Source organism: Macaca thibetana, chromosome 10, assembly GCF_024542745.1.
Source record: "Macaca thibetana thibetana isolate TM-01 chromosome 10, ASM2454274v1, whole genome shotgun sequence".
Lineage (NCBI taxonomy): Eukaryota > Metazoa > Chordata > Mammalia > Primates > Cercopithecidae > Macaca > Macaca thibetana.
The window spans coordinates 19,110,496-19,134,556 of record NC_065587.1 but is presented as its reverse complement, the minus strand read 5'-3'; the positions used below and the strand labels follow the sequence as shown (position 1 = coordinate 19,134,556).

General features: G+C 45.0%; 1 protein-coding gene across 6 annotated transcripts in view; it reads right to left on the bottom strand.

The window, feature by feature from the left end:
• PRR14L (proline rich 14 like) overlaps positions 1-24,061 on the bottom strand; it is a 71,865-nt gene that overhangs the window by 43,689 nt on the left and 4,115 nt on the right. For 3 of the 6 annotated variants that reach the window (XR_007729258.1, XM_050806656.1, XM_050806660.1), the window contains exons 1-2: positions 16,792-21,810; positions 2,632-2,704 (exon numbers count right to left, since the gene is read on the bottom strand). Coding sequence is in view for 5 of the 6 variants with exons in the window: in XM_050806656.1 (XP_050662613.1) it covers positions 2,632-2,704; positions 16,792-17,265 (547 nt within the window). In the remaining variant the exon portion in view is untranslated. Of the gene's footprint in view, positions 1-2,631; positions 2,705-16,791; positions 21,811-24,061 lie in introns of those variants that run through there. The other 3 variants (XM_050806659.1, XM_050806657.1, XM_050806658.1) reach the window with 1 other exon arrangement.

Here is a 24,061-nt window from a genome sequence, read left to right as displayed (position 1 = left end):
CACACTACAGAAGAGCATGTGGGTCTATTTAAATCAAATCCATGGTGATAGCATATATTGCTCACGCTCCCAGGACTCAACAAATTCCCAGGCCTGTCTCCATAGAACCTTCTTCTCTGGCTTGCTATGACTGGCTGTGACTTTGGACAGCTGAGCTTGCTTCCTCATGTGCAACACAGGAATACCCTGGAAGGTTCCTGGGGGACAGAATGAACTAGGCCATTACTGCTAAAAACTCTAGTAGAGCTGCTGATTTCAAGTTCCCCTATACCAAACTGAAACCCTTATCCATGGGTTTGCAGGAGGAAAAAATATCAAATATTTTACCAATTTAAGTCATTAAATAAGCATGATATTAGAAGATGAAGAAAAGTGTCACAGAGTAATTTAGCTGCAAACATCACTCAGGAGAGTTCATCTTATCTATGTCCAATGTGGACCAGCTTTTTAGGTGGAGAGCAGCCAGGTAATTTTGATAATGCAGATTTCCAAGCAGAAAATAACTCTGGTTCTCCTGTTTAAAAAGTCAGTTCAGTGGTTAAGTGAAAGTGTAGTTCAACAGACAGTAAATTCTGTGGTAAGATGTGGGTGAAAATATACTAAAGACAGAATATAGCAACACTGGAGCCCCACTAAAAAGATCTTGAGGGTGGAGTTAGGGGGTCACTAAACTGCATCCATAGTAAGGCAAGAACAGGGTGAGATTTATGTACAAAACAACATTTCTCATCTTCGGAGGAACGTCCTTTAATCTACGCTGGATAGTCAAGCCTTTGAGCCACAGAGGAAATCTGTAGCAGCAGGAAGCAGGGTGATAAACTGGGACAAATGTCCTTTTTCATAAGAAAGATCTGTGCTTCCTTTTCTGTCCAGGCTGCCAAGAAGCTAAGAGTCAAATCTGATGTTTTATCACAGTAACAAAATGTTCATATAATTTAATGCAGAGGTCCCCAACCCTGGGCCATGGACGAGTACCCATCCTTGGTCTGTTAGAAATTGGGCTGCACAGCAGGAGGTGAGCGGCAGCCAAGTGAGCAAAGCTTCATCTGCATGTACAGGTGCTCCGCATGCTTGCATTACTGCCTGAGCTCTGCCTCCTGTCAGATAAACAGCAGCATTATATTCTCACAGGAGTGTGGACCCTATTGTGAACTGCACATGTGAGGCATCTAGGTTGCGAGCTTCTTATGAGAATCTAATGCCTGATGATCTGTCACGGTCTCCCATCAACCCCAGAGGGGACCACCTAGTTGCAGGAAAACAAGCTCAGCCTCCCACTGATTCTACATTATGGGAAACTGTATAATTATTTCATTATATATTACAATGAAATAATAGAAACAAAGTGCACAATAAATGCAATGCACTTGAATCATCCTGAAAGCATCTACCCCGCCGGATCCGTGGAAAAACTGTCCTCCATGAAACAGGGCCCTGACTCCAAAAATGTCGGGGACCACTGACTTAGCGTATTCACTTTATCTTCTCTTTGTGAGGTTCTGAGTATATTATATTATTTATTTATTTAGTGAGACAGGGTCTTGCTCTGTTGCCCGGGCTGGAGTACAGTGGTGTGATCATGGCTCACTACAGCTTCAACCTCCCAGGGCTCAAGTGATACTTCTGCCTTAGCCTCCCGAGTAGCTGGGACCACAGGTGTGTGTGCTGCCATGCTAATTTTTGCATTTTTCGTAGATAAGGTGTTTTGCCAGGTTGCCCAGGCTAGTCTCAAACTCTTGGACTTAGGCAATCCTCCCACCCTGGCCTCCCAAAGTGCTGGGATTACAGACGTGAGCCACTGTGCCCAGCCTGATGATTCTAGATTAGCCTTAATTGACACATAGTCCTCTCTAAAGTAATCTAAGATTATTTTTAGCCTTGGGGTGAGAAGAGGAGAACCTTACCTCAGCTACTCTCTTTTGGACCTCAGCTTTCTCCTCAATCAACCAACCAATCTGAAAGTAATAATCTCAGATCTCTATACCCAACCACTGTTTTGAGAAGCAAAAAGAGGTAATGAAACTGCCTTGAAAATGCTCAAGGTGACCTGGAGTAAACATTTTCTCTCATCCCTGACCCCACAGAACAAGAACAGGATACACTACTACATGCTGAACTATAGTGGGTACATGTCTCCTCTGTCCCAGTTAACCCTTCTAAACAGGCAAATATAGTATATCTGATGATATAAAATTCAATAAAGGTTCAACACACTCAAAAGAAAGGGACTTGCTGGGTGCGGTGGCTCATGCCTGTAATCCTGCACTTTGTGGGGCAGAGGCAGAAGGATCACTTGAGCCCAGGAGTGCGAGACCAGCCTAGTTAACATGGGGAGACCTTGCCTCTACAAAACAAAACAAAATAGAAAATTAGTCACGCATGGTGGCTCACGCCTATAGTCCCAGCTACTTGGGAAGCCGTGGTATGAAGATTGCTTGAGTCCAGGAGGTTGAGGCTGCAGTGCACTGTGCAAGTATGTCCAAGAGCAATACTAAGATACAATCTACGGCAAAGTTACAGTTTCTATGATTAAGTACACCTTACAAGGCAGGGACTTATAACCCTTATATTCTCAATGCAAAACAGAAACGGATAAGTGGATAAAGGAAGAGATTTGAGAGAAATAAATACCTTCGCTCCTTAGAAAATCTTCGGGAAGGTCCACATGTAAAAGTTCTTCGCTGGACTGCATCAGGAGATCCTCCTACAGTAAGAAAATCCAGCGGTCAAGGGGGATTCAGAAGATTCTGAGTTCATGAATATTATTCCTTTTTTTTTTTTTGAGACAGAGTCTTGCTCTGTTCCCCAGACTGAAGTGCAATGGCGAAAGCTTGGCTCACTGCAACCTCCACCTCCCAGGTTCAAGCCATTCTCCTGTCTCAGCCTCCTAAGTAGGTGGAATTACAGGCACCCGCTACCATGCCTGGCTAATTTTTGTATTTCTACTACAGACAGCATTTCACCATGTTGGCCAGGCTGGTCTTGAACTCCTGACCTCAAGTGATCCGCCCGCCTCCGCCTCCCAAAGCGCTAGGATTACAGGCGTGAGCCACCATGCCTGGCTGAATATTAGTTATTTTTGAGAGACTTCTTTATGACTTTGGGAAATTAGCTAGCAGTCACAAGGATCAGGCACTGAAAGAAACCTCAAATTTAATTAAGTGTAAACAATAAAAATTTCTCCTTATCTAGAATTTGAGCCTGAAAACTTTTTAAAGTTGTGACAGTAACAGAGGTATAAAAAAATTTTTTTAGAGGCAGAGGTTGCAGTGGGCCAAGATTGTGCACCACGTCAGCTCACTGCAACTTCCGTCTCCCGGGATCAAGCAACTCTCCTGCCTCAGCCTCCCAAGTATCTGGGATTACAGGCGTCCACCACTATGCCTGGCTAATTTTTGTATTTTTAGTAGAGATGGAGTTTCATCATGTTGGCCAGGCTGGTATTGAACTCCTGACCTCAGGTCATCCACCTGCCTCGGCCTCCCAAAGTGCTGGGACTACAAGCGTGATCCACCGTGCCTGGCCTAATTTTTATATTTTTAGTAGAGACAGGGTTTCACCATGTTGGCCAGGCTGGTCTCAAACTCCTGACCTCAAGTGATCTGCTCACCTTGGCCTTCCAAAGTGCTGGGATTAAAGGCATGAGCCAGTGCGCCTGGCCAAGAAAATATTTATCTGTAGTTATATTTGATCCTTTCTCCCAAATGTTACTATTCTCTGCTTTTCCAGTTCTCAGGCTGAATGTCTGAGGTGTGAGAATAGATGCTATTTAAAATATTGTTTCAAGTTAACACTTCATGGAAAAGCAAGAGTGACTGAGTTCTGTTCCAACCCAAGGACTCTCATCTACTAACTACATGGTGCTGACAGCAACCTTACAAGAGGGTGAAAGAATACATGGAAACCACACAAAACACCCAGCAAGACACCCAGTCAGGTCAGGGTACTCCATGAGCAGAAGCTTCCATTCATGAGACTGTAGACACCTGTTATCCATCCCATTCTGTGAAAAAAGCCAATAGAGCTGTCACCAACAGATTCTGGCATGTGTGTGGAATGACTTCCATAAGCTTTTCCAAGGCTACCGGAGCCTCTGTAAAGTGACAGCACAGGTCAGTGACATACAGGCTCCTACAGATCCCAAAGGTCTCTGGTGAGCTAATGCAATGAAACCTTACTGGCTCCAGCCCCAGAGGGGTTGGTGGGATTTTGCTTTGTCCCACCTGTGGCTCTAAGGTGCCCCTAGCTGGAGGCCCCAAAATACCCTGGTGGAGAGCCAAGCCCACTGTTTCGCCCATGTTCCTTTTCCTCGACTAGCCACAATTCTTTTTTTCTTTCTTTTCTTTTTCTTTTTTGAGATGGAGTCTTGCTCTGTTGCCCAGGCTGGAGTGCAGTGGTGCGATCTCTGCTCACTGAAACCTCTGCCTTCTGGGTTTAAGCGATTCTCCTGCCTCAGCCTCCCGAGTAGCTGGTACTACAAGCACACACTGCCATGCCCGGCTAACTTTTTGTATTTTGGTAGAGACAGGGTTTCACCGTTGTTGCCCAGGCTGGTCTCGAACTCCTGAGCTCAGGCAATCTACCCGCTTTGGCCTCCCAAAGTGCTAAGATTATAGGGGTGAGCCACCGTGCCCGGCCGATTAGCCACAATTCTTAGCAGTGAAAGAGAGACTTCCCCCCTGACTGACTGACTTCTCTTAAAAGGTTCTGAGTTAAGAAAAACAAGTTATTCCTCACAGAAAGGCTGGAGACTTTACAGGGTTTGTGTTAATCTGAAATATAATCAAAATTGAATGAATCAGGGCCGGGCGCAGTGGCTCACGCCTTTAATCCCAGCACTTTGGGAGGCTGAGATGGGTGGATCACCTGAGGTCAGGAGTTTGAGACCAGCCTGGCCAACGTCATGAAACCCTGTCTCTACTAAAAATACAAAAATTAGCTGGGCATGGTTGTGTGTGCCTGTAATCCCAGCTACTAGGGTGGGTTGAGGCAGGAGGATCACTTGAACCTGGGAGAAGGAGGTTGCAGAAAGCTGAGATCGTGCCACTGCACTCCAGCCGGGGCAACAGAGAAAGAGAGACACTGTCTCAGAAAAAAAAAAAAAAATTGAATGAATCAAAAATAAAAGAGTGTGGGCTGAGGTCAAATGTGAGAGACCTCCCCCAACAGCCTTACCATGGTGGTGTGCAACCTCCAGATCCAGTGGGAGCCCTGCTAGTCTGGGCTCCTGAATACAGATGAGGGCAACAGAACAACCTACTTGGATGCAATGGACGTGTAACGTGATAACCTCTGTAACGTCCCCCACCTCCTCCAAACAGTCAATCATATGATGAACACTAGCAGAAATGTATCAGACGTAATTTCCTTTTTCTACAATATTTTATCAGCTAAATGTTCTAACTTTCAGGATTCCTAAAGTTAAGAGTCCTAGGGCCAGGGGCAGTGGCTCACACCTGTAATCCCAGCACTTTGGAAGACCGAGGCGGGCGGATCACCTGAGGTCAGGAGTTCAAGACCAGACTGACCAATATGGAGAAACCCTGTCTCTAATAAAAATACAAAATTAGTTCGGTGTGGTGGCGGATGCCTGTAATCCCAGCTACTCTGGAGGCTGAGGCAGGAGAAAGGCTTGAACCCAGGAGGCGGAGGTTGCAGTGAGCTGAGATCACGCCACAGCTCCAGACTGGGTGACAGAGCGAGACTTCATCTCAAACAAACAAACAAAAACAAAAAACAAAAAGAAAAACGTATACTAGGCTTTTGTATGTTATAGTTAAAAGACAATTCAGATTGCGCTACTGTACTCCAGCCTGGGTGACAGAGTAGACTCCATCTCCAAAAAAAAAAAAAAGACAATTCAGAACTTTTTCTGTGTCTGAGTTGAACACAAATAATGTATCCTAGAAACAAAGCGTTTATAACATATTCAACCCAAGTGGATCTATCATTATCGGGAAAAAAAATATGTAAAAAGTTTAACACTCTATAGCTTATATGTAAGTGCCAAAAACAAACAAACAATAAAAATCAAGCATGGTATAGAGTTTTCAATGCTAAATCATCCAGGTGGGATGTCACATGCCCATCTCTGAATATCTTTGGTGCACAGTTCTTAAATAAGACCAATCTCTTCCACATCCTGGCTAGTAACTTTTGTATGCGCGACAGATTTTGACCTTCCTCTTATGAGAGTGGAGTTCAGAACTGAATACATTCTTTCACAATTCAGCTTGGCTCTTGCAGCTGTCCCTTCCACTGTGCCTGTTCTAAGACAGTTCACTCTCCTTTACTGCCTTTCTTCTCCCCTCCCCAACAGCAGGGTGATCTTGATCAAATCCCAAAATTATTAGTTACAAGCATTTTTTTTTTTTTTTGAGATGAAGTCTCGCTCTGTTGCCCAGGCTGGAGTACAGTGGCATGATCTCTACTCACTGCAAGCTCCGCCTCCCGGGTTGACACCATTCTCCTGCCTCAGCCTCTGGAGTAGCTGGGACAGCAGGCGCCCACCACCACGCCCAGCTAATTTTTTTTGTGTGTGTATTTTTAGTAGAGATGGAGTTTCACCGTGTTAGCCAGGATGGTCTTGATCTCCCAACCTCATGATCTGCCAGCCTTGGCCTCCCAAAGTGCTGGGATTACAGGCATGAGCCACCTTAGTTACAAGTTTTTAATACCTTTTGGATACGATCCTAAGACAGAAAATAATTATTTTTTTACTGGTTTACCTTCTCATTATTGAAATATTTGTTTCATGATTGGAATATTTAACTTTTAAAAATATTAAGACCAGTAACAAAAGGGCAAATACCATATGATTCCACTTGAATGATGTACCTATAGTAGTCAAATTCATAGAGACAGAAAGTAGAATGGTTGTTGTCACAGATGGGGTGAGGGGAGAATGGTGAGTTACAATTTAATGGCTACTGAGTTTCAGTTTGGGATGATGAAAAAAGTTCTGGAGACGGGTGGTGGTGATGGTTACACAACACTATAAATGTGCTTAATGTGACTGAACTGCGTATTTCCGGGCCGAGCACAGTGGCTCACACCTGTAATCCCAGCACTTTGGGAGGCCGAGGTGGGTGGATCACCTGAGGTTGAGAGTTCGAGACCAGCCTCACCAACATGGTGAAACCGTGAAACCCCATCTCTATTAAAATACAAAATTAGCCAGGAATGGTGTCACATGCCTGTAATCCCAGCTACTCTGGAGGCTGAGGCAGGAGAATCACTTGAAATTGGGAGATGGAGGTTGCAGTGAGTCAAGATTGTGTCATTGCACTCCAGCCTGGGCAACAGAGTGAGACTCTGTCTTTGGGAAAAAAAAAAAAAAAGGCCGGGCACAGTGGCTCACTCCTCTAATGCCAGCACTCTGGGAGGCTGAGGCAGGTGGATCACGAGGTCAGGAGTTCGAGACCAGCCTGGCCAACAAGGTGAAACCCCGCCTCTACTAAAAATACAAAAGTTAGCCGGGCATGGTGGCATGTACCTGTAGTCCCAACTACTTGGGAGGCTGAGGCAGAGAATCACTCGAACCCAGGAGGCAGAGGTTACAGTGAGCCGAGATCATGCCATTGCACTGGGAGAACAGAATGAGATGCTGTCTGAAAAGAAAAAAAATTGCCGGGCACTGTGACTCACACCTGTAATCCTAGCACTTTGGGAGGCCGAGGCGGGCAGATAACAAGGTCAGGAGTTCAAGACCAGCCTGGCCAACATGGTGAAACCCCATCTCTACTAAAAATACAAAAATTAGCTGGCTATGGTGGCACGTGCCTATAATCCCAGCTACTTGGGAGGCTGAAGCAGAACTGCTTGAAGCGGGACCTGGGAGGCGGATGTTGCAGTGAGCTGAGATTGCTCCACTGCACTGCAGTCTGGGCTACAGAGTGAGACTCCGGCTCAAAAAAAAAGAATACCACAGAAGTGGTGTTGGTTCTCCTCATGGTGTCCTATTGGGGGCAGTGTCCTATCAGGAGGCACTGTCCTATCATGGTGTTAGAGTGCCTCATTCCTGGGGGCAAACTTCCATCACCTGGTTTGGGTGGATTCTGCCAGGTTTCTCTACTGCGAAGTTACTATTCCACCTTTGTAACTAATAAATATCTTGTAGGGAAATACTTTGAGACTATGTAAACATTTGTTTCTCAAACATTTAGCCACTAGCTTTAACATCCATTAATGATTCCTGCTTGAGATAATTATTATTGCGATGGTTGCCAAACAGTGCTTTTTCTATTTCCATCATTCCATCTATATTTATTAATTGGAATTCTGTAAGACCTTTATTTTCTCACTTTTAATTCAATTACAGTGAACGGATACAAAGAAAATCAGCAAACGGGCTCATGGATATTTGTTTTATTCTACGGGTACTATAGGTTGCTGCAAAAGTAAGTGTCGAGGCCGGGCGCGGTGGCTCACGCCTGTAATCCCAGCACTTTGGGAGGCCGAGAGGGGCGGATCACGAGGTCAGGAGATCGAGACCATCCTGGCTAACACGGTGAAACCCCGTCTCTACTAAAAAATACAAAAAACTAGCCGGGCGAGGTGGCGGGCACCTATAGTCCCAGCTACTCGGGAGGCTGAGGCAGGAGAATGGCGTGAACCCGGGAGGCGGAGCTTGCAGTAAGCTGAGATCCGGCCACTGCACTCCAGCCTGGGTGACAGAGCGAGACTCCGTCTCAAAAAAAAAAAAAAAAAAGTAAGTGTCGAATAATTCATCACTATCACTTATTTTAAGCTCAAACCATCCCATACTTGGCCACTGGGAGCCCCTTCAAGTTAGCTGCTGTGTCCTTCTGATATATCCCCAAAATTTTCTGAGCATTTAGTCACAAATTGTTCTAGGCACATCTTGCGTTTTCCCCTCTCCTGTCCTGGAACAGCCATTTCTCCAAGGAATCTTAGCTCCTTTCATTGGAAAAAAGTATTCAGAGCCAAGACTAGGTGTGCTCATTGCTACAAGGTGCCTGTCGCTACTTCTAGGCCCTATCTTATACACTCATTTATACACATATTTCCATCTCTATGTGTGTGTATTAAGAACCCCATGTTGGCCGGGCGCGGTGGCTCAAGCCTGTAATCCCAGCACTTTGGGAGGCCAAGACGGGCGGATCACAAGGTCAGGAGATCGAGACCACCCTGGCTAACACGGTGAAACCCCGTCTCTACTAAAAAATACAAAAAAAACTAGCCAGGCGAGCTGGCAGGCGCCTGTAGTCCCAGCTACTCAGGAGGCTGAGGTAGGAGAATGGCGTAAACCCAGGAGGCGGAGCTTGCATTGAGCTGAGATCTGGCCACTGCACTCCAGCCTGGGCGACACAGTGAGACTCCGTCTCAAAAAAAAAAAAAAAAAAAAAAAAAAAAAAAACCCTATGTTAGGCCGGGCACTGTGGCTCACGCCTGTAATCCCAACACTTTGGGAGGCCAAGGTGGCCGGATCATGAGGTCAGGAGATTAAGACCATGCTGGCTAACATGGTTTAGTAGAAACCCCGTCTCTACTAAAAATACAAAAAAATAGTTAGCCGGGCGTGGTGGTATGAGTCTGTAGTCCCAGATACTTGGAAGGATGAGGCAGGAGAATTGCCTGAACAACCGGGAGGAGGTTGCAGTGAGCCAAGATCGCACCACTGCACTCCAGCCTGGGTGACAGAGTGAGACTCTGTCTCAAAAAAAAAAAAAAGAACCTCAAGTTCATACTAATAACTCCAATAACTGCAATTCGTGGGGTCAGGGTTCATGTTTGCCAACTCTCCTTTGTAATTTATTTCTCTGTGAGAAAGCTGGCTGTCATTATCCACACATATTTACTTATTTCCCCAATCCTAGAATACATATAGGCATTTTGTTTAGAAATGGCTAAGTCCTACCCCTGTGAGAAACAAATTTACTAATATTTTCTATTTTTTTTGGCTTTAGTCTTTAAGAGGATATAGTCGAATTAGTGTTTGCTAAAGTAATGTGGGCTACCCTCCCCACTGGTTCTGTTATTCATTTATAATACAGTTAAGACTCACTTGTTATAGTTTCTATTCAGCTTTGGGCCCATGTCACATCCCCGTTGTCTAGTTAGTTATTTTTCAAGTATGAAGTTAGAACTATACCAAAAGATGTACTTACAGAAGTGCCAGTTCCTCCTACCCTTTCTGTTCCATTTCCATTCCCCCATTCTTTCAGTATAGGTAATCAAATTCATTAGTTTCTGGTCTATCCTTCCCATGTGTACTTGTGTATAGGTTTTTTTTTTTTTTTTTTTTTTTTTTTTTTTTTTTTTTTTGAGACGGAGTCTCGCTCTGTCGCCCAGGCTGGAGTGCAGTGGCCGGATCTCAGCTCACTGCAAGCTCCGCCTCCCGGGTTTACGCCATTCTCCTGCCTCAGCCTCCCGAGTAGCTGGGACTACAGGCGCCCGCCACCTCGCCCGGCTATTTTTTTGTATTTTTTTAGTAGAGACGGGGTTTCACCATGTTAGCCAGGATGGTCTCGATCTCCTGACCTTGTGATCCGCCCGTCTCGGCCTCCCAAAGTGCTGGGATTACAGGCTTGAGCCACCGTGCCCGGCCTTGTGTATAGGTTTTATACAAACGAGCAGATACTTCAATATAGGCTTATTTCCTCTTCTTTCTTCCATGAAAAGGGTAACACTATAGATATTGATTTGCATTTTTTACTTAACAGTATATCCTAGTTTACAGAAGCGAGTCAACAGAGCAGGCCTGACTGCTGTCCTTAGAAAAGTCTACTTGCAGGGTCAGGCTTGGTTAGCATCTGGGAACTAGAGTTTGGGAGTTTCCACCATTCCCTAAATAAGAGTGGCTCATTGTGCCTACACTATAATGTGGTTTATGCTAAACACCTGCTTTCCTTCTAGGAGTCGGAAATTTTGCTATGTGCCAGGCAGAGGATGTCCATGCAACTAGTCCCCAGTAAAATCCCTGGGCACTGACCCACTAACAAACTCCCATGGTAGACAATAGTTCATATGTGTTGTCACAATTTGTTCCTGAAGGAGGTTAAGTGTGTATGACTCCACTGGGAAAGGACTGTTGGAAGCTTGCACTGGATTTCCTCTGGACTTTGCTCTATGCCTGCTTCCCTTTTGCTGATTTTCTTTGTATCCTTTCACTGTAATAAACTGTAGCTGTGAGAACAATTAAATGCTGAGTCCTGTGAGTTTCAGCAAATCTCAAAACCTGCAGGTGGTTTTGGGGACCCCTGACACACCTGGAAATCGCTCCATATCAGTATATACAGATCTTCCTTGTTATTATATCTGGATAATACTCCATGTATGGACATACCTTATGCCATAATTTATTCAATCTCTCTCCTATATATGGGCATTTAGGTTGTTTCCAATATTTTGCAATTATAAACTGCTTAAAACAACCTTGTGTATATGTATTATTATACTGCTAGAAGTGCATTTTTTTTTTTTTTGAGAAAGAGTTTTGTTCTTGTCACCCAGGCTGGAGTGCAATGGTGCGATCTCGGCTCACTACAACCCTTTCTTCCGGGTTCAAGTGATTCTCCTGCCTCAACCTCCCAAGTAGCTGGGATTATAGGCACCCACCATCACGTCCGGCTAATTTTTTCTATTTTTAGTAGAGATGGGGTTTCACCATGTTGGCCACGCTGGTCTTGAACTCCTGATCTCAGGTGATCCACCCATTTCCTCCTTGCAAAGTGCTGGGATCACAGGTGTGAGCCACTGCGCCTGGCCTCTTTTTTTTGAGACGGAGTCTCGCTCTGTCACCCAGGCTGGAATGCAGTGGTGCCATCTTGGCTCACTGCAACCTCCGCCTTCCACCTTCCTCCTCTGGGGTTCAAGCAGTTCTCCTGTCTCAGCCTCCTAAGTAGCTTGGATTACAGCCATGCGTCACTGCGCCCAGCTAATTTTTGTATCTTTAGTAGAGACAGGGCTTCACCATGTTGCCCAGGCTGGTCTCAAACTCCTGATCTCTGGTGATCCACCCGCCTCGGCCTCCCAAAGTGGTGGGATTATAGGCCTAGAAGTGTATCTTTTAAGGCAGGTTTCCTTGAAGTACTGGGTCAACAGGTCAAGGCAAGAGCAGTTTTGTTAAATGTTGCCAAATTCTTCCTCAGAAAGGTTGTATCAGTTTGCATTCCCACCAGCAATGTATTAGAAAGTCTGTTTCCTCATAGCGTCCCTAACCAGATACGTTGTCATACATTTTCATTTTCACCCATCTGATAGTCAAAAAGTGATACCCTTAGATCAAAGGGAAAAAAGTGGTATCTCTGGTTAACTTTGCATTTCTCTAATTACATGAAGCTGACCATCTCTTATGTTTAATCACCACACACACAAACACATGCACAGTTCATTGTCAAGTCTTCTCATTTTTTTCTTTTTCTTTTTTTTTTTTTTTTTTGCGAGGGAGTCTTTTTTTTTTTTTTGAGACGGAGTCTCGCTCTGTCGCCCAGGCTGGAGTGCAGTGGCCACATCTCAGCTCACCGCAAGCTCCGCCTCCCGGGTTCACGCCATTCTCCTGCCTCAGCCTCCCGAGTAGCTGGGACTACAGGCGCCCGCCATCTCGCCCGGCTAGTTTTTTGTATTTTTTTTTTTTAGTAGAGACGGGGTTTCACTGTGTTAGCCAGGATGGTCTCGATCTCCTGACCTCGTGATCTGCCCCTCTCGGCCTCCCAAAGTGCTGGGATTACAGGCTTGAGCCACCGCACCCGGCCGAGAGTCTTGCTCTGTCATCAGGTTGGAGTGCAGTGGCACAATCTCAGCTCACTGCAACCTCCGCCTCCTGGGTTCAAGCAATTCTCCTGCCTCAGCCTCCTGAATAGCTGGGACTAAAGGCGTGCACCACCAGCTAATTTTTGTATTTTTAGTAAAGACGGGGTTTCACATGTTGGCCAAGATGGTCTCAATCTCTTGACCTCGTCATCCGCCCACCTCAGCCTCCTAAAGTGCTGGGATTACAGGCGTGAGCCACCACGCCTGGCCAAAGTCTTCTCAGTTTTCTATTGGGCTTTGGTTCTTCATTCCTCAATTTAAGAGTTCTTCATATATTACAGATATAGACCCTTTATCTCTGATACATATTGCAAATCCGTTCTCTCAATTTGTCAGTTGTCTTTTGACTGTGGGATATTTTGCCAATCTAGCAAGAGCTCTTATAAATTGAGATCAGGGGATGCCTGGGGTTTGCAAATCTGAAATGGTATGCACATGGTATGTCTGTTTTTCTGAAAGGTCTGCAGTGTTCAGATTTCCAAAGGGTCCTGTGACCTGAGAGTGATTTTGCTGCTGCCCCACATCTTCCACTGGCCTAACTGTGCCCCACAGGACCACTCCTGCTGAATGACCTCTAAATTGTTGAAGGCATCTCTCACGTCTCTTGACTGTTCTCTTTCACAAGTTAGACACCCAATGACCTGGCTTCCAGATGCATATTGTCAGGTTGTGTCATTAGTGTGAATACTTATCCATGAATGCCTTCCTGGTTTTTTATACCTCTCACACACATGACAACAACAGGAGAGTATAATACTCTAGCTGTGGCCTGACCAGCACATAAAGGAGCACGACCACCACTTCTCAGTCCAGATAACACATTTCCCTTAACTATTTTAAGAGCAAATTGGCTTTTCCTGGCACAAAGTCAATTCTAATTGACCTGCTAAAACATGCAGGTCTTCCGTTTCCCCTTTCCCTGTAAGTACTTCTGTTTCTTTTCACTTGTGGAGATCACTTTTTGAAACCAAGTACAAAATGTTAACATTTATATCAATTAAATTTCATTCGGCTTTATACAATTCAAAATGGAATATACACCTGGTGGAGCTGGGAGGGAGAAAAGGCATGATTTTAAAAAACAACAGGGAGGCCGGGCGCAGTGGCTCACGCCTGTGATCCCAGCACTTTGGGAGGCTGAGGTGGGTGGACCACGAGGTCAGGAGATCGAGACCATCCTGGCTAACAGGGTGAAACCCCGTTTCTACTAAAAAAATACAAAAAATTAGCTGAGTGTGGTTGCGGGCGCCTGTAGTCCCAGCTACCCGGGAGGCTGAGGCAGGAGAATGGCATGAACCTGGGAGGTGGAGCTTGCAGTGAGACGAGATTGTGCCACTGCACTACAGCCTGGGTGACAGAGCAAGACTCCACCTCCAAAAAAAAAAAGAACAGGGAGATAGTAATCTAGTTCTTAGGTTGGTTCTTACGTAAGCATGTGTATGTATATGTATGTATATATAAATATATGTATGCATGTGTGTTTGTTATACTTTATGCATATTACACATGCTTTTATATCAAATATCACATTAAGAAACTTTTCTCTCCTGAAGTGGCAGGTCCCTAAATTGGGGGGGGAAAAAAAAAGAAACTTTTCTTAAGACTCAGCCCACCACATTAAGAAGCAACACAACCGGAACTTTGGGATCTTTAGTCTTTTACCTATTTAACTGTATTTTTAAAAGATAGGGCATCGGCCAGGTGCGGTGGCTCACCCTGTAATCCCAGCACTTTGGGAAGCTGAGGCGGGTGGATCACCTGAGGTCAGGAGTTCGAGACCAGCCTGACCAACATGGTGAAACCCTGTCTCTACTAAAAAAAATACAAAAAAAATTAGCTGGGCATGGTGGCGGGCGCCTGAGTCCCAGCTACTCGGGAGGGTGAGGCAGGAGAATGGCGTGAACCCGGGAGGTGGAGCTTGCTGTGAGCTGAGATCGCACCATTGCACTCCAGCCTGGGCAACAAGAGCGAAACTCCATCTCAAAACAAAACAAAACAAAACAAAACAAAACAAAAGATAGGGCATCACGGTGTAAACTCAAATATCATGTTTAAATGTTACTTAATGCTTCATTCATTCCTAATCATAGTCACTGTATGAAGCCTACTAACAACAATTAACTGCCCTTTATGCTGTGTAAAGAAATGATGGATGTTATCAAGAGCAGGATGGGAGCATAGCCCAGGCAGCCCAAAGAATATGAACTTGTTGGGGGTTTAGAGCAGGGGTTGGCAAATCACAGCCCTCAGGCCAGCAGCCTGTGCTAATAAATAAAGTTTTACTGGAATACAGTCACTTTCATTCATTTATGTATTGCTTCTGCCCACTTTATGCTACAATGGCAAAGCTGAGTTGTTCCAAAAGAGACCATATATGGCCTGGCATGGTGGCTCATGCCTGTAATCAATCCCAGCACGTTGGGAGGCTGAGGTGGGTGGATCACAGGTCAGGAGTTCAAAACCAGCCTGGTCAACACAGTGAAACTCTGTCTCTACTAAAAATACAAAAAAATTAGCCAGGCGTGGTGGCCGGCGCCTGTAATCCCAGCAACTCAGGAGGCTGAGGCAGGAGAATCGCTTGATCCCAGGAGGCGAAGGTTGCAGTGAGGCAAGATCACACCACTGCAATCTGGCCTGGGAGACAGTGCGAGACTCCATCTCAAAAAAAAACCAACAAACAAAAAAGGAGACCACATGACCTGCAAAGCCTAAAAGATTTACTATGTGGCCCCGACAGAAAAAGTTTGCTGACCCCTGGCTTAGAAAACCATCTATTGGAGGGAGTCCGCTGGGCAGGTACATTCCTTTAAGAATCTGGAAGGCCCAACCGGGTGCGGTGGCTCATGCCTGTAACCCAGCATTTTGGAAGGCCGAGATGGTTGGATCACCTGAAGTCAGGGGTTCTAGACCAGCCTGGTTAACATGGTGAAGCCCCATCTCTACTAAAACTACAAAAATTAGCCGGGCGTGGTGGTAGGTGCCTATAATCCTAGCTAGTCAGGAAGCTGAGGCAGGAGAATCACTTAAACCCGGGAGGCGGAGGTTGCAGTGAGCCGAGATCTAACTACTGCACTCCAGCCAGGGAGACAGAGCAAGACTCTGTCTCAAAAAAAAGAAAAAAGAATTTGGAGGGCCCAGCTCAGTGGCTCACGCCTGTAATCCCAGCACTTTGAGAAGCCGAGGTGCGAGGATTGCTTGAGCCGAGGAATTTGAGACCAGCCTAGGTAACATACTAAGACTCTGTCTCTATTAAAAAAAAAATTTTTTTTTGAGACCATCACACTATCATAGTTCACTTAGTCTCAACTAACCAATCTCTCTGGGTATAAATTAAAGCGCACATCGGCTGGTTATGGTGGCTCACGACTGTAATCCCACCACTTTAGAAGGCTATGGTGCGTGGATAACTTAAGTAAGCAGTTCGAGACCAGCCTGGCCACCATGACGAAACCCCATTGCTACTAAAAATGCAAAAAAATCAGCTAGGCATGGTGGCTCATGCCATAATCACAGCTATTTGGGAGGCTGAGGCAAGAGAATCGCTTGAACCTGGGAGGCAGAGGTTGCAGTGAGCCAAGATTGTTCCACTGCACTCCAGCCTGGGCGACAGAACGAGACCTTTTTTTTTTTTTTTAAAAAAAAAAAAAAAAGGCCTCCCTTCAAAGGTTTCTCTGTAACACCTCACTCCAACCTACCAAAACATAAGGACTGAGTATATCTATATCATTTCTTAACATCAAATGCTGAAATACCACATGATTTTCACAGACTCAATATTTCATATACAGTCACTGCTTCAGAGAAGTGACACTTTTTTACTAAGCACTTCCTCTCTTCAAGTGTCTGATACGACACAAATGTTTTTTTAAAAGATCATCAAAACAAAGTTAACTTCAAAATCAACATTTCGGAAATGTTTCAAGAATAAATCATAAGCTAACCGTCAGCATCTGTATTTTATCAAGAGAAAGCTGTCATTCACACTCAACTCTTCTGAATGGAGATTTCATTTCTTACCTGACTTGGGCTAATCTTTTCTTCAGCAGCTGTGGAATGTTGATGTGGATCTTCCTTTGCTCCCTCAGAAGGTTCTCTTACAATTTCCGCCTGGCCCCCTGGATCTCTGAAGACCTTTGGCTCCATGCTCTTGCTTCTCTTTGCCCTATCCAAGATCCCAGATGCCACAGAACCTCCTGCTGTGGACTCCACTAACCCACATCGCCCAGGCTCACTCCCAGGATCCAAGGTTTCATAGGTTTCTTCACAACAACTCTCCACACGAGTCCTCTGCAGCTCCAAGGGCAATGCCCTACTCTGACTTAAAAGAGGGCTTGAGGCTCCAGGTTTTACATTTGGAATCACACTTGGCTCAGGATCAGCATGAAGCTCTCTGGAGACACTTACTGGGAGTTCAGAGTATAATTCCTGTACCACGGCAGACATGGAGGAATCAAGTGGAACTGGCTGAGTCTCTACTCCAGATGACAGCATTAGGGCAGATGCAGATTATGGAGTCAAGTCTTTTATATCAAACGATTCACCCTGACACAAATCACAGGAAGGGATAAAAGTTTAAAACCTTGATAGGTTAGAAGAAGGCTGCCTCAGTTCAAACCGGCTACAATGAAGAAAATAAGTTCTACTTTAAATGCTAGCATCATCTGGCACCAAAAATTTCTCCTTGATGAATTTGTAGAAAAATAAATACCTTAACCTTTAATAGGCATTTGACTAATCTCAATTCAAATACTGTCTTATGAACAATTCTTAATTTAAATGTGAAGGGCCAGCCAATGTAGATGAGAATAAGACATGCCTGAAGCATCCAAGGATAGACCTGATGTAAATTTGAAAATAAAGACGGTTTTCTGTTTGTTTTCATGGGCATGAACCTTACCTCTTTTGTTCGCTGCTATATCCCCATGCTATCCCATAGTACATACTCAGCAAGTATTTGTTGAACATATACTGAGGGACTCTGGAAAATTTCATATACTGACTTTTCCTTTTTGAGGGAGGATAGGGATAAAGTGGGATTCCATTCCTTTACTGCTTACTAAATACTTGAGCTCTCTCTACCCAGCCTAGCACGAGAAACTACTAAACCAGCTCGTTAGCAGAATCCTTCCTGATTTTTATCCTGCATCTTCAGATTTTCCAAGTGTTTTCCACAGTCGTCACTCATTTGATTCTCATAACAACCCTATCAGCTTTTTGTTATAGATCCTAACACCACACCTGAGGAGGTTAAATATGACCTGCCTAAAATATTACATGGTTGTCTGAGAGAATGGAGGTGAAGGTGTATCAAGAAAGAGCTTCCACTGTGTTCATAATGTTTCATTTCTTACATTGAATGGTAGCAACAGGTTATTTGCTGAAACACTTATATCTAAGCAGTTTGTAACACTACACTATACAAGTAGCCAAAACACACACATACTCAGGGCCAGGGGTTCTTGACTTGTAACTTTTCCAGTTCAGTGTACCAAACATGCAGTTTCCACAACAACAAAATCCACTTTGACCATTCTGATCAGTCTGAATGTTTACAGGCCTTGAAATAAATCTTGCCTAAGTAGGGGGGAAAAAAATCTGCTTTGACCTGACCAGGGCAGAAATTGGTTAGCCAGATAAGATACTTCAAGCTTTCATTTCTTTTTAGACAGGATCTTGCTCTGTCACCCAGGCTAGAGTACCGTGGTGCAATCGTTCCTCATCGCAGTCTCCCTCTCCCAGACTCAAGTGACCCTCCTGCCTCAGCCTCCTGTAGCTGGGACAGGTGCACATCACCACACCTGGCTAATTTTTTTATTTTTTTGAGACGGAGTCTCGCTCTGTCGCCCAGGCTAGAGTGCAGTGGCGTGATCTCGGCTCACTGCAATCTCCGCCTCCCAGGTTCAAGTGATTCTTCTGCCTCAGCCTCCTGAGTAGCTGGGACTACAGGCGTGTGCCACCACGCCTGGCTAATTTTTGTATTTTTAGTAGAGACAAGGTTTCACCATGTTGGCCAGGTTGGTCTTGAACTCCTGACCTCATAATCTGCCCACCTCGCCTTCCAAAGTGCTGGGATTACAGGCATGAGCCACTGTGCCTGGCCACACCTGGCTAGTTTTTTTTTTTTTTTTGGTGGAGACAAGTTTTGATACGTTGTCCAGGATGGTCTCCAACTCCTGAGCTCAAGCAATCCTCCTGCCTTGGCCCCACAAAGTGCTGGGATTATAGGCACGAGTCACCATGCCTGACCCACACTTTCATTCTTGATGCTTTCCCTAACCCTAAACAAAAGGAGAGAAAAGATGAACTTTAATGAACCTTCCCAAAGGTAAAAAAGCATAACGTTATAATACTAACTTAAATACCAGAAGTGATAAGAAATCAGATTGCTGTTCCATGATGTTTAGGTAACACAGAAAGGCAAATTTAAAAAATTAAATCCAAAACATTAGGCTGGGCGCAGTGGCTCGCACCTGTAATCCCAGCACTTTGGGAGGCTGAGGCAGGCAGATCACTTGAAGTCAGGAGTTCGAGAACAGCCTGATCAATATGGTGAAATCCAGTCTCTACTAAAAATACCAAAATTAGCTGGGCATGGTGGCAGGCTACTTGGGAGGCTGAGATACGAGAATCACTTGAACCCAGGAGGTGGAGGTTGCAGTGAGCCGAGATCGCGCTACTGCACTCCAGCCTGGGCAACAAAGCAAGACTCCCATCTCAAAGAAAAAAATGAACAAGCAACAAAACAAAACATTACCAAGAGATAAACTGTGTGTATAGGGCAAGAACGAGAATCAAATGAGATTTCGGATGTGAAAAGCTTTCATAAACAGTGCTGTAAGGCTGGGTGCAGCGGCTCATGCCTATAATCCCAGCACTTTGGGAGGCCCAGGCAGGCGGATCACCTAAGGTCAGGAGTTAGAGACCAACCTGGCCAACACGGTGAAACCCTGTCTCTACTAAAAAGAAAATTAGCTGGGCACGACAGCAGGTGCCTGTAGTCCCAGCTACTCGGGAGGCTGAGGCAGGAGAACTACTTGAACCCGGGAGGCGGAGGTTGCAGCGAGCCAAGATCATACCACTGCACTCCAGCCTGGGTGACAGAGCCAGACTCTGTCTCAAAAACAGTGCTGAGAGAAATGTATCCCTTTTAGATCTAGAATCTTCCCCTTTCTCCTTTATTTCCAGATAAAGATCTTTCTGGGGCACTTCAGATTTTAGGCCATTTGTGTGTGTGTGTGTGTAAGGTGGGGGATGGGGGAGGCTAGTAGAGATAATGTGGAGTTGCTATTTGATGCCAAAAATAAGTAGGAAGTACTCAATTTTAATTTGGTTCAGTTTTCCTTTCCCAACAACATACACAGTCCATTTTTCAGCTGTCACAGCACATACAGATTTGAAGAGTAAATGCAGGAAAGGATACGGCAAAAGAGCAGATTTTTCTTTTTTTTTTTTTTTTTTTTTGAGACGGAGTCTCGCTCTGTCGCCCAGGCTGGAGTGCAGTGGCGTGATCTCGGCTCACTGCAAGCTCCACCTCCCGGGTTCACGCCATTCTCCCGCCTCAGCCTCCGAGTAGCTGGGACTACAGGCGCCCGCCACCACGCCCGGCTAGTTTTTTTTTTGTATTTTTAGTAGAGACGGGGTTTCACCATGTTAGCCAGGATGGTCTCGATCTCCTGACCTCGTGATCCACCCACCTCGGCCTCCCAAAGTGCTGGGATTACAAGGAGCAGATTTTTCAAAGGAGATGGCCTCCTTGGGTCTCTGCCACCTTATGCATCTGACCCTGCCTACCACACAGACATGGGTGTTCTTAAAACTTAATCCTTGATTCCTCCCTTTTTAGGCTTCACTTTCTTTATAACCTCATCTTTTTCTGCAGCCTCTGTGATGAGGATGACTCAAAACTCTTCCTTTTTTTCTTTTTTGGGATGGAGTCTTGCTCTGTTGCCCGGGCTGGATGGAGTGCAGTGGCGCCATCTCGGCTCACTGCAATCTCCGCCTCCCAGGTTCAAGGATTATCCTGCCTCTGTCTCCTGAATAGTTGGGATTACAGGCATGTAATTAGCCATCATGCCTGGCTAATTTTTGTATTTTTAGTAGAGATGGGGTTTCACCATGTTGGCCAGGCTGGTCTTGAACTCCTGACCTCAAGTAATCCGCCCGCCTCGGCCTCCCAAAGTGCTGGGATTAAGGGTGTGAGCCACTGCACCTGGCCTAAAACTCTTCCTTTAAGCACAGAGTTACCATAGACTCAGCAATTCCCCTCATAGGTATATATGCACAAAACATATGTCCACATAAAAATTTGTACACAAATGTCTTTAGCAGCACTACTCACAATAGTCAAAAAGTAGAAACAATCCAAATATCCATCAACTGATGGATGCATAAACAAAATGTGGTACAGCCATACAATAGAATATTATTCAACCATAAAAAGGAATGGAGAAATAATACATGTTACAACACGAATGAACCTTGAAGACATTATGCTAAGTTAAAGAAGCCAGTCACAGAAGATCACATATTACAAGATCCCCTGCATAGGAATGTCTAGAATTGGCAAATCTTACTACGAACCCAGCTATTAACAGGGGAGGATCACACCCATGAGAGGCCAAGGTGGGCAGATCACGAGGTCAGGAGTTAGGAGACCATCCTGGGTAATACGGTGATACCCCATCTCCACTAAAAATACAAAAAATTAGCTGGGCATGGTGGCACGTGCCTGTAGTCCCAGCTGCTCTGGAGGCTGACGCAGGAGAATTGCTTGAACCTGGGAGGCAGAGGTTGCAGTGAGCCAAGATTGCGCGACTGCACTCCAGCCTGGGAGACAAGAGCGAACTCCGTCCAAAAAAAAAAGGCTGGGATTCTTGGAGAAATCAGGAGTGGACAGCTGATGGACACAGAGTTCCTTTTTCGAGTAATAAAAATTTTCTAAAGTTGATTATGGTGATGGTTGTAGAACTCTGCGACTATACCAAAAACCACTGACTGGTACAATTTAAATCAGTCAATTGTCTGGCATATGAATTAAATCTTAACAAAAATAATTTCTTTTAAAAAAGAAGCCTGACCAGAAGCGGTGGCTCACACCTGTAATCCCAGCACTTTGGGAGGCCGAGGTGGGTGGATCACCCGAGGTCAGGAGTTCCAGACCAGAATGGCCAACAAGGTAAAACCCCGTCTCTACTAAAAATCCAAAAAATTAGCTGGGCGTGTTGGTGAACACCTGTAATCCCAGCTACTTGGGAGGCTGAGGCAGGAGAATTGCTTGAACCTGGAAGGCAGAGGTTGCAGTGACCTGAGATGGGGCCACTGCATTCCAGACTGGGTGACACAGAGAGACTCTGTCTCAAAAAAAAAAGGAACCTGACCCTGACCCCAACCTTTCTCTCAATTCCTAACCTACATTTCACTTGCAAGAATGGCACCCCCAAAACTTACCATGTTTAAAACACAATTCATTCAATCTATTGAATAACTGAGTCTTTCTACATGCAAACAGCTTTGAGAAACAAGGATAAATAAGATGCCCTCAGTAAACTTACACGCTCATTCCTTCTTTTTTTTAAAAAAAAAAAAAAAAAAAAAAGAGTCAGGGTCTTGCTGTGTCACCCAGGCTGGAGTGTGGTGGTGCAATCATAGCTCACTATAACCTTGAACTCCTGGGCTCAAGTAATCCTTCCGCCTCAGCATGCCTGGCTAACTTTTTTTTTTTTTTTTTTTGAGACGGAGTTTCCCTCTTGTTGCCCAGGTGGGAGTGCAACACTGAGATCTCTGCTCACCACAATCTCCACCTCCTGGGTTCAAGCGATTCTCCTGCCCCAACCTCCTGAGTAGCTGGGATTACAGGCATTCGCCACCACGCCCAGCTAATTTTGTATTTTTAGTAGAGACGGGGTTTCTCCATGTTGGTCAGTCTGATCTCAAACTCCTGACCTCAAGTGATCAGCCTGCCTTGGCCTCCCAAACTGCTGGGATTACAGGTGAGAGCCACTGTGCCTGGCCTAATTTTTTTTTTTTTGGTAGATAATTTTGTAGGTCTTGTTATGTTGCCCAGGCTGGTCTCAAACTCCTGGGTTCAAGCAATCCTCCCACCTGAGCGTCCCAAAAGTGCTGGAATTACAAGCGTGAGCCACTATGACTAGCCACATGCTTATTCTTAATCCTGTTGCTTCTCAGAAAACACATCATCATTATTCTGGAGCTCAGATTTGAATGAATCCCCAGCCATAACCATATCTGACTTCCCCTCACCATTCAATCAGCACTTGCAGCCTGTGGACTCAACTCCCTGCAGTGTTTCTAGTAAATTCTACTCCTTTCCATCCCCAAGGTTCTAGCTCAACATTTTGTTCCAAATGTTGCTCCACATAGAGTCATGCACAAATACAGGTTTACTAAACAGATCTTTATCATAGAGAGTCAATACTGACAATCACATAAAATGGTTCATCTCTTGATACTCCTGTTTGGACCAAATTCTAAGAATTTTCAACCTGTAAAACAACTAGCCACACTGGCTAGAGAAGCAAAACAGACACCCCCTCCTTTTTCTCCTGGACTAATTCTGGGTCCTCAAATTTCTGAGCAGAATTGCAGATCTGTTACCAAGAACAGCTGGAACGTTCAGAAGTGAGGTGATATTTAGAGGCAAGCCTATAGTGGCAGGTTAAACTTATTTTCAGCTCAGTAGCTTACACCATCTATCAAAATATTGATAATGCTACAAGGCTGCAGTAACAGAACCCGATTTTGAGAAGACATTCAAGTTCTTTAAAACTAAATTTCTGAATGCAATGGAGCAATCTAAAAGGATGATGTAAAAATATATCTCTACAGCGAGGCTTGGTGGCTCATGCCTGTAATACCAGCAGTTTGGGAGGCTGAGGTGGGCAGATCACTTGAGGTCAAGAGTTCAAGACCAGCCTGACCAACACAGTGAAACCCTATCTCTACTAAAAAATGTAAAAATTAGCCGGGCATGGTGGCAGGAGCCTGTAATCTCAGCTACTTGGGAGGGTAAGGCACAAGAATCCCTGGAACCTGGGAGGCGGAGGTTGCAGTGAGCAGAGATCATGACACTGTACTTTAGCCTGGGCAACAGAGGGAGACTCAGTCTCAAAACAAAACAAAACAAAACAAAATATATATATATATATATATATAAGGCAAATATCACAGTGTCACCTTGGACAAAAGCATCACCAATGGCTTATCTGCATGTTGAACTTAACTTCAAACTGTGGACTCAAGCAATCCTCCTGCCTCAGCCTCCTAAGCA